Source organism: Poecile atricapillus, chromosome 3 (genome assembly GCF_030490865.1).
Source record: "Poecile atricapillus isolate bPoeAtr1 chromosome 3, bPoeAtr1.hap1, whole genome shotgun sequence".
NCBI lineage: Eukaryota > Metazoa > Chordata > Aves > Passeriformes > Paridae > Poecile > Poecile atricapillus.
In genome coordinates, this window is record NC_081251.1 from 69,618,160 (window position 1) to 69,634,247 (window position 16,088).

Genomic DNA, 16,088 nt, shown 5'->3' on the forward strand with positions numbered 1-16,088 from the left:
CAATTGTTATTATTTACTTTAGCAGCCTATAAATTCATTACTTGCAAACAATCTGCTTTGTTTCCTTAAGTATAATTCATTAAATATTTTGGAAGGAATAGAACTGTCTGTGAATAAGACAAGTGCTGGATTTCTGATAGATTCCAGAGTAGCTGAGGGCATGATTAATGATTCCTCTGACTGACTTTCAAGTCAAAGACTACAAAGGCTTTCAATGGGATCTTGGATTGGAACTCAAATAAATCTGTTAAGAGCTATTGTAACCAAGCATAGAAAAAAACAACCACATTAATAACTAGTAACAGATAGGATTCCTATTCATGCATTTCATCACAAGTAGATGTGTATGCTCTGCATCCATCCTAGAAGTTGTGCAAAACCAATGAACCTTTCTTGATACCTTGAAGGTAATTTTTTTTCCAACCAAGAAAGAACCCATTAAAATCAAACACAACAAAATATCCTTGTGGATTGAGACCCAAATGTCAAACCCTAAGATTCAGAAGGCAACTACACAGCTACTCCAGTGAAAATTGAGGACTTGAATGATTTACATAAGACACTTAACAAAAATAACTTTTCAGTTCTCTCTTCAAGGCATCCTCTCATGCAACACGAAAGTGGGAAACAGATAAATTCCCACAGCATAAATAAAATACATTTAAAAACTTTACCTTGCTGGCTACATCCAGGAACACTGTTGATTTCTGTTACATATTTTAACAGTAATAAGGGAAATTAATTCCAATACCAGATACAATAATTATTTTGAAAATGAGTCATCAGTAGCCTTAATAACAATTAAGGTTTGGATAGCAGCTGCACTTGCCCTCATACTAAAATTAAAAATTTAAATGAGCCATTTAGTCTATTCTGATAATGGTCAGTAATATAAAGGTTTCTTTTCCCATATATTTTTACAACTAGATTTCAATCTGTCATTTTTATCACACAGAGTTAAATTTGAGCAAACCTTGGTGGTTCTATCATACTTCATTTAAGCTGTAAGGATTTCCATGAAAACCTCTTCGGAACTCTTACATTTCTACAAAAACATTGTATCGAAGTTTGCCTCAAACACTCACTATTAATAATCTTAAGTGTATTTATTCCCTAATGGCACTTCTTATAGAGAGAACAACAGGGTAAAACTTTCAAAAAATTTTTCATAGGTAATTACAGCTTTTCCAGTATTTTGAATTTAATTAAGCCACTTTGATTTTCAATTCTTTATATATACTGTAGAAACACATGAAATTGTGAAAAAACATTATAAAAATGCCAAACCCTGCTAATTAATTTTTCAGGTGACACTGATTCTAGTTATTCTACCTAGGTCCTCAAAGACAGAAAAAGAATTTCATAAAACAGCAATGGAAACAGAGAAGGCAACTGAGGCAATGACACACGGAACAAGACACAAAAATTAAAAGTTTTTCAGCTACTCATATAATTACAGATAAACACATACAAACCTTAAAGCCATCAAAAACAAAAGCTTCTTCATCCGAGCCAAGCTCCTGATCTGGCAGACAACCTGGCCTGGTCCAGCCAACTCTCATGTCTCCTGCAGTAACTGCCTCAAACTCAAAGTACCACTTCCCAGCCTTCACTGCGTAAGTCTTTTCTGTGCGGAAGATCCTGAACTTTTCCATTATCCCACTGCACACATCCAGCCTTGTTGCTGTAAGGGTTAAAATAATAAAAATAAGTATAAAGGGAAAAAAATAAAAATCAATGCAGAAAGTACTGGTTTCAACTACTGACAGGTAAAAGCAGAAGCAAAAGGTAAAGGAATCCCTTTGAGCATAGACATGAAAAGAAGAATGTGCCTGCAGAACAGCTAAGTGGGGAAAGTGTCCTTGCCCATTCTTGGAATCAGTGGATTAAAAAACAAACAAACAAACAAACAACAACCCAACAACAAACAAAGACAAAAAAAAGAGCCCCACACCACACACACAAAGAGAGGAGAACTTAAATCTGAGTGCAGCTACAAATAGATGACTCAAGGATCACTCTGATTCTTCTTCTGCAATTACATGGAAAAAGGCCAAAAAGCAATGATCTTTTCCCACAAGTTTATAATGTATCCAATAAAGCCTGTGCAACATACGAGAAGTCAGCATTCCAATCTAATCACCACAATTCCTCTTCTCCCTGAGTTTCTGTGCCTACTTGCACCTGTTTGTTAGGCCATGATAAGAACTTCTCCCTTTCTCTTCTGTTTTCTCACACACATCAAGGTCCACCTTTCCAGTATCACCTAGGATAGCCTTCAAAATCACATCTTTGAGAATTAACCATCACTTCTCCTGCCACCATGCCTGACTTTAGTTATCTCTTTATCAGTAGAATTTTCTCTTTGATAGTCTACAGTTAATGCATTAAAAATACTTTTGAAGACCCTTAATACCTCATCTATACACATGAAGCACCACAAGGCATGGTAACTGAGAAATTGTTTTCTTTTTATATTCTAAGTAACAAAATGCTTTCTAGAATCTAAGCAATCCCAAAAATACAGCTGCTGTAGGAAATCAGTAAGTAATAATAATAACAAAACAAAAAAACAATACTAGAGAAATTTGTAAAATTAATGTTTAAATAAATATTAATGACTGGAGATGCAGAACACCACTAGAGGGCTCTAAATCCCTTAATAACAGTATGAATTTTGCCTGATGAAAAGAGGATCCTTGTGACATGTTTTATGCATCTCCAAAACTTGAGAAGCTCATAGACTGCAAAATCTAAATCCCAAAAATTACTATCAAAATCTTTTGCTGAATACAATTCCAGGCTTTGCTCAAGAAAGGAAAATTTGTGGGACACTGTTTTGCAGTTCCTTTCGGCTTGGAATTTTGCAACAGCCTTGATCCCATCTTTCAGATTCAAGGATTGCATTCATGTTCTTTACATTCCATTAGTAACTCTATTCACTCAACCAGCTCAACGATCTCTGCATTCTGAGGAAAACGATAGTGGTTTTCAACAGCTCAGAAAGGCAGCAGCATGTGGTTCTCAGAGCTGTAAATGAAAAAGGGGATTACTATTGTTCAGTGGGATGTGGAAGAGACTGTGGAAAAGGAGTGTGCTCTCTCTCCCCCTCTCGCCTACACCATTAGACAGCCCCTATATCTTCACAAGAGGCAAAGGCCTCCTGTACCAGCCAACCCACCTTCTCAGAACTTCTCAGAAGTCATGCTCAGTCTTTCTTTGCAGAATCTCCTTCCCAAAAGTGGGAGTGGAAGAAATTCTAGGATTATGCAGCAGGGTTTTACTCCCCAGTCTTGGCAGATTTAAGAGTGAGACCGTGGCATTTTGTCACCAACACTATCCATTCCACTAAGGAACATTGTTGTACTTATTCATCAATCCAGCCTTGTTACACATTCATGGTGTCAGCAATGCCTCATATTTAAGTGTAATTTAATGGCAGTATCTCATAAAAGCTGAGGATCAGAGCAAGCATGTGCCTTGGAAAGGAAATTCCAAATGGTACGCTCTCCATGTACACTTTAGGTATGAGTTATGTCTTCAGCAGAAATGCTTTACTGAGGGTCTATGGCCTAAATAGGTCAAAACTTAAGAACCTCTATCACTATCACTATATGAAGAAAAAAAAAAAGCTTTAGACACATTTTTTAAAATTTCCAAATTTTGCTGAGATTATAAAGATGCTAGTTACAATTCTGATTATTCCATACTTTCTTATCTCTAAGTGAACTTCTAAAATAGAGTTAATGGAGTTAGATCTGTTTATCTGTACATTATATCTCCTGATTTCTTGTACTTTCTTAACATTATATATGATGCAGTTATTGAGTTAAATGTTTTGTACTTTCTTAAAAAATTATTTGTTAATAGTTCAGACATTTTTTTTTCCATTCTAGGATGTCTCAAACTGAAAATACTGCCCACAGTATCAATAAGATATTCTGCCTGGAAGTGATCCAAGGTCAAAGAAAACTTTGTAAAAAGTGAACCAAAGTTTACTTATAGTCTAATTCAGCTTCCAAGACCTGAGAAAGTCCAAGAAGCTTAAAGGCTCTAACAGACTATCTAATTCTAGACTTGCAAGTTGATAGCAACAGAAATTTGGTTTGCAGTCATGCATTTTAGAAAATTCCATTTAGCAGATTTAAGTGTTTAAATACAAGACTGTACACAAACTGTAGAGTTCTTCATTATTTAAAGTTAAAATTTGAGGAATATAAAATTCACATCTACTGAGTTTACATTTTTTTTTCCTATTTTGTCTTGAAATAGCAAATTATAGCATTAAATAAAAACTGTTCCCAGAAACTGTGTTTATTGGTTTAAATTGTGTAAATATGTTACATTTTCTAAATATTCACTTGAGGCCACAGGACAAGGAAAAGAAACAAAAAGGAAAGGAAACAGTAAGGAAAGAAAGAAATTAAGATGTAAGAGAATGGAAAATGGAGGAAGGCACCTATTAGATTTGGAAACACCAGTTCAAAACGTTTTATTGGACCGACAAATTCAGTAGCAGAGTGGAAAACTCTAACCTCTTTTTGAGATAAAAAAGCCAAAATTAATTACCATGATCTTGGTCAGGAGCTTCCAGATGGTAACCATAGCCTAGAAGTGTGCGGACTGCTTCCCGAAGGCTGTCCTTGTTGGACTTCTTTGTCCGATCATCCAAAAGAGCATATGGTACAAGGCGAGGATTTCGTCGATTTTTCACATCCTACATAAGTATGAAGAAACAGTTCCATTTCAGAAACTGTGTTTTGTTTCACAGGCAAGATTATTCTTCAACAGAAACATAGAAATTACTGTTTATACCAACTGAAATCATGTAAACTCAAATATGGCAAGGAATCAAAGAAATTGCAATAGTCTAGAAACTACAAGACTGAATTCACTAAAAAACAAGTGACACACACAAATAAAAAGTTGTGTCTTATATCTGCTGTAAGTTTCTGTCAAATTTAATTAATAAAGTAACAATACAAACCACAGAAACATAGCTAGATCCAAAGAGTATGACAAAAAAGTCAAAAGAATTATATTTCATACACTGTTTATGAAGTAGATACCATAACAAGAAACTTGTTTCTAATTGAATCTGAGACATTTCTGTATCACAAATATATACAGGTGTTTAATTATTATAGAATTAAACAAGATAGATGAAATGTCCAAATAATAAATATGATAAAAACAAAAGAACAAAATACTACTAATAAAAAATCATAAATGCTCGCAACACTAATTAATAACTTACAAAATAAATAATAAATCCATGCCTTACTATAATAACTATTTAAGACATGTATTTTTCAAAAATAAAGGGCTTTGCAGGAATATAATTTATGTGCTCCATGTGTAGAGTTTTTGCAACAGGTATTTAACCTCTCTCCAGCTGAAATGAATATATTGGTAAGGTTTAATCTTTGCATTTCAGGTTTATTTAAAAACATTGATTAGGTTTCCCTCTACTTCAAAATTATCTTATTTGAAAGCAGTGTTTAACAGGATTATTTAAATGGTTAATCTAATTTTTAGTGACTAAGAGAATTGAAGAGTTTACTTGTCTATATTTTCTTCTGTCATCCTGTCAGAATTTTTTGGCAATGAGAGAAACCATGCAAAGAACTCTCCATGTTTTTCCTAATATTTATATTTTTAAAAAGAACTATAGACTGGACATAGCATATAAAATATAGCTGCTGTTTTTTCTGTTCAGTACAATACCAAAGATATTGAGAGTCTTTTATTATTGGTTAGATTTATTAAGGAGTCCAAAAAAATGCCTATTATAGGCACTGTAGACAATGTCTACAGTAGAAGTACCTTACTTCTTTTACAGCATTACTGTTCTAGTTTTACGAACATATGTGGTTTCAATTCTATCTTTGCAAGCAGGGATAAATGGCACATCCATTCTGAAAAAAAAATCTTGCAGGCATCTTTTGTAATCATTCAAATGCTTAGATGCAAGGCTATCTGTCTCTTGCCTTGTCATAGTGAGCAGATATTGGAAGGTCAGCTAAAAAGCAGTGCTTGATGAAATCTGGTCCTACAAGTTATTCCTCTAGGAGAAGAAATATTAAGGGACAAGCATTACCTACATGCTAAAAGGGCTAACAGAAAGATAATGGCAATGCATTGCTGGGGAGACAAATTACAAAACCTTATCAGCTCTAATTATATTCCGTGGAAAGGACAGTGGCAGGACCAACACTAATACCATTTGAGAGATCTACTTTTAATATTTATTCTAAATTCTTAAGCTGACATCCTGTTTTGTCCAATATTTAATCTGGTAGATGTAAAAAAGGGCTGCGTCCTTTGAGCAAATGCTGAAGTAAGTGTTATGAGAAATGATTATTTGATATAAAAGTATTAACATTAACATCTGAGCTGATGAAACACTGTGAGTTTGATTATTTGTTATTGTAAGGACACAAAAAAGAGAAATAATTGTCTCTGAAGTACTTTATGTTCAGAAGACATTGTGACATACTGTCTAAAAATATGAAAGTTTGGAACAATAAATATGTAACTTCTTATCCAGGATATAATGTTAGACTAATGCATTTTTAGTTGCCACAGCAACCATTAACAGAAATTAATATACAGGCAATCAGCTGATAACAATGTATAAAATGAAATATAGTGTGCTTTTAAAATGGCAAAGAACAAAATGAGAGCAAGGAGAGAAAAAAAAGGAATACAGAAATTGAATATATTAAACCAACTTAATTTTACACATTTTTACCTTGGATCTAATTTTATTTAACATTGTGACCTTTCTCACCTATTCAAAACTGTGCCTATGGTCTTAAAATTTAAATGTGAGAAGAGATTTTTCTTTTAACAACTTTGTTTCTTTGGCTTTTTTTTTTCCTATTACATATCTATTTTAATTTTGAATGTGTTACTTAGTTCTGAATTAAGCACACATTGTTATATTCATCATAAGTTTTCGTACTAATGACCTTCTGCACCTCTCTGCTGTAAGTGTAGTGAATGATACTGCACAGTGATTGAGCTTTGCACATTCGCAATCAAGTCAACAAGAAAACTGATTAACTAAGAGTGGTAATTTTTACTGAGTACACTTCCAAGCAGTACAGAGACTGAATTCCTCCTACTCAATACAAAGAAGTTATTGTAGACTGTTAAAATAAGTTTTAACATTCAGCCTAAGTTTTTTAAAAATTTTTGCCAGAATTTTCCAGATTTGACAATCCAATGATTCATCAGAAGATCATTTTGTACAGTTTGTCTGGCAGCCACTTGCTAACAGACAAATGGTTTGAGCTTGGTAGCACACATGGTATTTATATAATTTTTTTTTTAAATTCAGAAAATCACAGAAAAAAAAAAAAGGGTGGAAAAGCCTATGCATTTTATTACACAGCTTTGTTTTCATTTCATGTAACAAGCTTCCATTAATAATTTAGAATTTAATTTACTTTACTTAAGTAAACATTGCAACCATAAAAAGTTGGGGTGCCTGGCAGAATGTGCCCTGAATCGATATAGCACTGACCATCAAAAGTCAGTATTGGCTTCCACAGTGTACAGGACAGATTCTGATACACAGAGCAAATGACAAACAGCTATTTGAATGGTCACACATAGGCTTATTTGTAGAGTATAAAAGGATATGAACGAGGCAATAATTGGTCAACAATGGGCCAATTTAACTGCATAATATTTTTTAACTACGTCTAGCTCTTAAAAGGAAGAGGAAAGAACAGCAGAAAAAAAAAAATCTAAACACACACACCAGAAAACATCAACCAGCCTTTTAAAACTTCCATGACAGGTAAAGAACACTGCTGCAAAGTAATTCAAAGGAAACACACGTCGGACATAAAGTGCATTCTTTTGTTCAATGAGTCTGTGACGTGTCAATAACTTATCTCCTGGCACTGGACGTACAACTGGTCTTGGAACTTGCACAGATAGATCTCATATAAGAATAAAACAAGAACTATCCATATTGTCTACAGAAGCAGAGAAAACCATAGTCAAATTCTATAAGCAGCTCTAAAAGAACATATTAAGAAATTTACTATGTGTAATAAGGTTGTGTACGTCAACAGTAATTCAGTAACAAAAAACAAAGCGTCATATAAACCTGTAAAAGACATCTGAAAATAATAATGTCGTTTTTAGAGCTATAAATGTTGTATTGCAAAGTTGTGCACTCCTGGATGCTCCCAAATCTCTGAGAAGTTCAGGAACAGCACAGACCACTAGACTAAAAAGAACAAAAGGTCACATGTAAGTGCTTATCAGAAAGAAAGATAGGAAAAGACAGAAAAGTTAAAACACATAGTAGGAAGAGTGCGGGAAAAATATGATAATAATTTATTTGGAACACACATTTTGTGATTTAAAGTATTAGAGCTGTACAGACACATACTCCATGTGGTACTGAAATGAGCTGACTCATAAGCAAGGCTGTTAAACTACAAGCACAAAACAATGTATTTCAGCACACATCCAGTGAGACATTGTTTTCTTAGCTCCCTTTGCACCATTAGCAAACCCCCATTCCACAGCTGTGAATTGATTCTGCTTGCTGCCACATCTCCACCCACACAGGGTATCCACACCTCTCTCTATCACAAAGATTTCCAAGGAATTGCCAGAACAAATGCTACAGGGCAAGTTTGCCAGCAGTGCTGCTAGAAAACCAGTGAGCCACCAGGTGCGTGTGCAGCACGGACAATGTCAGCAGGATCATCTCCTACACCACACCTTTCATGACTCGTTTTTCCACACCCACAGCAGCAGCTCCTGTTTAACCATAAACCATGAAACTTACAAATCATCTTATAGGGGAAAAGGAAAAATACAATTCTAAACTGGTATTTACTAAAAAGGTAATTTCCAAAGTCCAGAGCATTAGAAACAGAAAGCACAATAAAGTCCTCACAAAGCCGTATTCTTAGCAACGTTGGTAATCCAAATGTACCCAGCCAAAGAAGAGGTTATATTCCTCACCTGGAATACTAGCAGCTGAGTTCTTGGAACTCAGGTACACCTTGGAAGTACATATATCCTTAATAAAATGTGTACAGCTTCTGCCATCTTCACTGAGGACCATATGGAATGCCTGGCAGAATGTGCCCTGACTATAAATGGAAGGTACTAATACATCAGTATAAATAATGTAAAATGTCAAATTGAGATAACGTAAGTGCTTTTTCCAAAGACAAATGTTGTTTTTATATATGTTTAATGAAAAAATAAGCAACAATTTGATTTTTCCCACACGTGTATATTTCATGCAGCCTGCCTTTCCAGAACAATGCCTCTCTTGCATTGCAGCCTTAGGCAGTCTGAGAACACCAACTCCTGAACAATTAATGATGTCATATACTTTCTATAAATATGAAAAAAAAAATAGAATCCTAACTTTAAAAGACCAAAATGTCTTGCATTTTTGGGCCAAAGAGAAGTAAGATTGCATATAATTGCTTAGCAATACCAACTGACTATTCTAGAACAGGAAATGCAGAGCATCTTTTTAAGATGCTTTTCACACAGCGGAAGAAAAATTTTAGGTTGCCAATATTTATAAACAATTGTTAGAGCTGTGAAATTTTTAATAATTTTTCTTTTTTTCAGTATAAATGGGGTTTCTGATTGTTAGCATTTCTAAACTGAACACAATGAAGCATGAAGCAAAAGCAAGATACCCTTTGACTAAGATATCTGGATATGTGACAATGTATATAAGCAAAATGTGAAAGAATCTTTGCCTATGATCTCTACAATCAGTGGGGAGACATAGAAGTCATGTATTCATGAAGAGTGACGAGGCAAATAATGTCCTTTAAATTACTTTAATTTGCTTTCTGATCTCTAAGCTTGACTCTTTCCTCTTCTTTTGTGTTTTCTCTATATTCATATAGATGTTTGGATTCTCCTGTATGCATAAAATCACAGTTTTATGAATGTCAAAAAATTCCCTAAATTCATGGATAAACTTAAATGAGTTCTGAATATTTTCCATTAGATTGTGAAGATTTAGTCACAAACACATACTTTTATATTTCAATACTATTTTTCCATTATCTTGTTATGAAAAATTTCTTACAAATAACCAAACAAAAAAACTCATGTAATTATGACAGGACTTAATATCAAAATCCATAAAGGTAAAAAAAAAAAAAAAAAAAAAATCATCTTTCATAGCACAAATGTGATTATTTTAGTTCACTTACAGCAAGGCTACATTGCTTTTGTCTGGATGTAACTCCTGTATCTGTCCTTGCTCATTTACCAGTTCCCCAGTTCCAAGACCACCAGCTTTCAAGGAAGCATGTTCCCCCTTGAAGGGACGCTATCAAGTACTTTCATACTGATTTTTGTGCTGGTTTTTCCACTTACACTTGCTACTTAATATGTTTTTTAAGCAGAAATACATATTTTTCCTACATGTTTTGCTCCTTCTGCTTTCTCCCTTCCTGCAGCAATAAGCAACTGTGAGTCTGTACTACAGAAAAATACTTGTTTGAGATCAGTGTCATCACAGCTGCCAGGACAGTTCTGGGAACAGGATTTATTAGCTAACTTGTGCTCCCTCTCCTGGCTGGCTGGCTGGCTCTGCAGCAGCAGAACAAAAATACTGTATATAGTCATGCATAAAATGTAGCTTGCTATATCTTGTTAAGAAAAAAGCCTGACAAGCAGTGATGGATTTAGAAGAAGCAAAAGAATCTGGAAGTTGGAAGGCATTTTCTCCAACAGTTTTTTAAAGAAAGAAATGGTTTATACATTAACTGTTTGACAGTATCCCTTTATTTTTTTTCTTTTTATATAAACCCAAAATGCTGAGGGTCTCATACAGAGCAGACCTACTAGAATATTTAATTCATCCTACAGCCTCAGCACAATTGCTGTCCATAATGTATTTGCCAGTGATTACTCTCAAACATCTTTCCCTTAGGAAACCATTTTACAGCTCCGCAAGATCAGTTTATAGTATTATACTGCATAACATCATGTCACTTTATTCCAGTACTGTAACATGTCACAGTAATATGATGGGATGACAAAATGCAGCCCACGAAATAAACCCACTGGAGTCAAGCAGAAGCACGTAGCAGTGTGGACAACAGCTAGAGCTAGCAGCTTGCCATGTGATATGCATGCCAGCCAAATGAGAGGCATCTCTGCACTGCACTCAGCGAGGAGCACCTTGCTCTTCTGGTCTCCTCTCATGGATTTTAATAAATGGTGTTTGTAATTAAGCACCCCTGAAACTCAGCTGTTGGTCTTTTCTCCAGAAGAAAAAATAATATATTTGAAGAGAGAAAGATTATGGAATTAAGAACAAACCAACATCAACATCCAAAGCACGGCAGCTTCTGCAAGACATACTACTGTTGAAAAAGGACATCATCTACCTGTTTATCTATGAGACTGTGGTAACTTGTCTTCCAGGAATAAAGGAGTAAAGTATACTGTTGATCTTGTAAATCTGCTTCCTGAAGGTCATGAATATTTCTGAGCTCTGGTCCACATTTAACAATCACACTCTGCTTAAAGCATAATTATGACAATGCTCACTGCACTACACTGCATTCTCAACAGCAGTGCACAACTCAGCACACAAAAGTCTTTAGTCAGTAAAAACTTCTTGGATGTTTAAAGCATAAGCACTCAATACTGCAAAACCCCAATTAATTGGCTTTCCAACTCCAAATGTGGTCAGTTTCATAGGCATTTAAGCTTTTTAGTTTTAATTTAGTTTAGTTTCTCCAGGCTCTTCTCTTCATGTCCATAACTACCTTTGTCTTGATAAGGAAGAACAGTTAATATTTATCATATATACCTAAGCCCAGTCAAGATTTAGAGCAGAAGTGTGTGTCTAAAACTGTTTCAGAGCGTAACGCAGTAGTCCAAGCAGAGCTGATTCACACCAACTGCTTAAAAAACATCTGAAAACTTAACTAAGGGCTACCAGTCCAATGACATTTTTATGCAAAAGCTTGTCCTTGGCCATCAGAATGGATGTAGATACCTAAATCTTGTTTGTCTAGTCAGATATCTTTGAGGCTATGGAGTCAATCTTTTAAAACTCTTGAAAAATAGGTAATGTAGCGCTCAGTAATTACAAGGCTAAAGGGTTTTAAAGAAAACCTCTAATTGCCATGAGGTTTCTCTCACCAGACTATAAATTTTAATAAGTGAGCAGAGATTTAATTTTCTTGTTAAACTTCATCATCCAGTGAGCAGGACCTTTATTAGGAAGGGAGCCTGGGGAAGGCCAGAGTTCCAAGAGTTTCCCTCAGAAAAATATTTTAGGAGTCAGTAGATAAAATACAGAGAGCTGATCAGTGAGTAGATAAGAGTCCTCTTTTTTCCTCTCTGGTCTCTCTTGGTGAGGCTCAAAAATGTCTCCTCACAGGGCTACATTTTACATTTAGGTTCAACAGTCAGTTTAGTCTCTTTCCCTGAGCACAGCACTGAGAACATAAGACAGACTTCCTGATTCTTCTGCACATCTAATTTTAGGTTATATCGCATACTAGGTTTGTCTGATCAATGTCTTTTGGGGGGTTTGGGCGTGTTTTTTTAAAACCCAAATTGTGGCCTTGAGCAACACCACTGCCTTTTGGAAACCGTAATAAAACTAATAACTTATGACTATCACATCACACCTCTTCAAATGCAGAACCTTCTGTAAGAACAGGCACACCAAAACATACATAAAGACAATATAATAACAATATTATGAAGATGAAAAGGAGAAATTTTTTCATTGCCACCCACTCCCATTACATCTTTTACATATCATTCCCAAAGCAGGAATACGTTTGACATCACCATTTAACCAATTTTCCTACTTAATACCTCCCTAATTCAGAAAACATGCAATTTAGCTGCAAATTCCCTCCAATAAATATGCCAAAATTATTTGTGGGTTTTTTCAAAGATGCACTGATAAAAAGGGTAGGTTAAATTGCCTTCAAGATCTAAGAAAATTTGTTTGCTGTGTGAGTCATAAGATTAAATTTTCCCAAAGCTAGTTAGAAATACAATTAGCTAGGAGATGCATTTGATTCCAGAAGGTTCTTAAATTTATCTTAACCAATAAATTCTGTTGCAAAACAAAATTTAATTTTGGGCTATGTCAAGTTTCTATCAAAGTTGTAACTATTTTCCAACTTTCATTAATTTCAAAGCTCTCAATTGGCAAGGTCCTGTATTGAAAATTATTAGCTTCTGGAAGAACAAAAAATGTGGGAGACATGGTATAAATTCTTGAGTGCATTCTTTAATATCAGAAATACTTCTTTTGAGCACACAGTTTTTCATTCTAGAAATGAATTGTTCACTGACTCCATAAACACAGGACTGGAATAATTAATCCCCTTCCTCTACCTGACAACAGAAAATCACCACTTCCAACACTTCTCATTATTCATACTCCATCAGAAATGTTAACAGCGCTTCAAAAGGCCACCTCTTACTTAAAGGTGCAGTATTATGGAAAAATTTGATCCTGGGGAAAGCAGGGGAGTTGCACAAACACTAAATTACCTTCAGTGTTTTTCTAGTGGAGAATATACATACATTCCAATCTGAAAATAGAAGAATTGACTCACTGTCTGTCTAGGCCCAAATACAGAACATAGATTTCCCAAACAGTGCGCAAAGTAACACAATGACAGTTTCATAGTAAGATACTATAATGAATAATACTGAAATGCAGATATGCAGCATATATTTTGTCTCATGAGCATACCCATATGTGATGAGGTGAAGTGGCTAACAATATGTAAAACCACAGACTCTTAGTATTTTATACAAAAGGTTTGCAAATAGAATGAATTTTGGTCCTGTAGAAGAACAAAATTTGATGCATGTGGCATTGAAATGTATTAACTCGAATTTTTGTCGAAAACAAAACCATTGTAGGAAGAAAAAAGTATGTACCTACGAAACAGCTGTTTCTCATTTTTGCAAAAATAATGATCTTTTATGCTCAGCACAAAACCATGAAAACTCCTTTTTTCCCCAAGGGGTAAAAATTTCACTGTGAAATGCTACCACACATTTATTAACATAAGTGAAGTGACGTTTTTGTATGTAAAATTCACAATCAATTACAAAAAGAATAGGAAATCTTTAGGGAAAAACTGTAGAAGCTGTCTTGAAAAACACTAAATTAGGCTCATGGTATACCAAATTGAGTGGGTTTGGAGTTTTTTTAAAGAAACCAAAGAACCTGAGTTTTGTTTTTAATAATCCCCCATGCTGTATTCTTACTCTCCTCTCTTGTAACACATTGAGATAACTACCAAATAATATTTATATTCACTGGAGCAGAACAACTAAAGTAGGACTGGAATTTTGAGACTGACTTAACTATTCTCAGTTAAACACAGCTTCTGCCAGAAATATAACATATTAGCAAAATTATAACTGGAAGTTTACATTCTGATTTTCCTGGATAAACAAAATTATTAAATTCCCAAAACTGCAAACATTTAAATTATTCCCCTAGTGAAAGTCAATATTTACACTTCCTAAAATACTGGAGCACATTAGCTTCCTGCATGAAATTTTCTCACCCAGAGATCTAGATAGCATACAAGAACATACCACCAAGATTTTTAATATTGCTTGTAAAAGAGTCTCATATTGCTGTTTAGTAGGATTGCTTTCAATGATGTATTTTTGTTTTCTTTGACTGACAAACTTGCATTCACTACCTGTTTCTGCCTGATTGTGTGTCACCATTACTTACCTGCTGGATACCATATGTCCAGCCTTGCCTTATACGGTCCCTTGCCCAAACATTGTGAGCATTCTCTGCTAGTTTATCCACCATAGCTTCTTGAGAGGGGGTCAGTTTGATAAAACTCAGATCCATCGGTGCTGGCTTGTAGCCACTCAACAATTGATAGCTGTTGAAAAAAAACAGAACTTGCAGTTAGTTTTCTGCAAGAAAAAAAATTACGAGAAACCACAAAAGAAAGAATTAACATCTATGCAATATACCTATATAAATATCTGCCTTTGAACATAAAGAAAAATAATGTAAATTTGATTACTGATTTTTTTTTTGATTGTGATTCTGTTTCAAGCTAATTGCATCTGGATGGGATGAAGTAACTGGTAATGAAAGCTACCCAAAAAGGTCTGAACTAAAAATGTTTTTAAAGTATTTTAGTAATGCCACATATTCAAAGTAGTAGATCAAGATGATGTTTATCTAAATCCTTATATCAACAATATTATTTCTACCTCTGAGTAGATGGCAATACTTACTAAATTCTATCTACTTCCTACTGAAATGAGAAAATACATTCTTCCTGTTACATAAAGGGATGGTAAGAGACAGAGCAGGTCAAATAGCTTACTCAAGAAATCCACCTTAAAAGTTTGTCTTCATAATAATTCATACCTTGACTACCCTTCAAATCATAGAAGAAAATGTTTAAAATTTAAGCATGACTTCAGAATAGAAAGGCAGCTTCCTCACTTTTTTATGAAGTTATTCCGTTCCATTTAATTATAGAAATCTCCTACTTTACTTATGAGCAAACCTTCAACAGAGGATGTAAAGCATTAAAGGTCTTTTCCAACCTAAATGATTCCATTATTCTATTTCTCCTCCAGCATACAAAGCACTATTTTTTTTGAAACAAAAGGAGTCTGTGGAAAATAAACAACATTCTCTCATTGAAATTATACACCCTGGGGTGTATAAAGAATGGCAAGTTTAAATAATTGCTCAATTATTTTCTAAACAATTTGGTAATTTTCTTGTATTTTCTTTATTTGTACTGACAGAGAGAAACCCATAAAATTAAACAGTATTTTTCCCAATCTTAATTAATTTTCTTCTGTGACAACCATTTTAAAACATATTTGTCATAAACAATAATTTGAAACAACCAGGTATTTAAGAGGGATTACCATCTATAAATAAGAGGTTGAATCTTCCTCCAAAATTGCCACAGTAAAAAGAAGTTTAAGTTAGAAAACAACAATTCAGGAATATCATTCCAAAATCAGCCATCCAGACAGCTCCCAATCTGCAGGTTTCTATTACAGCAAGCCCCCACAGGAGT

General features: G+C 34.5%; 1 protein-coding gene across 4 annotated transcripts in view; it reads right to left on the reverse strand.

Moving 5' to 3' along the window:
• Positions 1-16,088, reverse strand: part of RYR2 (ryanodine receptor 2) — a 383,162-nt gene that overhangs the window by 142,947 nt on the left and 224,127 nt on the right. For all 4 annotated transcript variants that reach the window (XM_058834705.1, XM_058834704.1, XM_058834703.1 and 1 more), the window contains 3 exons: positions 14,759-14,918; positions 4,570-4,717; positions 1,476-1,684 (listed from right to left, as the gene is read on the reverse strand). In XM_058834705.1, coding sequence (XP_058690688.1) covers positions 1,476-1,684; positions 4,570-4,717; positions 14,759-14,918 — 517 coding nt within the window. The remainder of the gene's footprint in view (positions 1-1,475; positions 1,685-4,569; positions 4,718-14,758; positions 14,919-16,088) is intronic.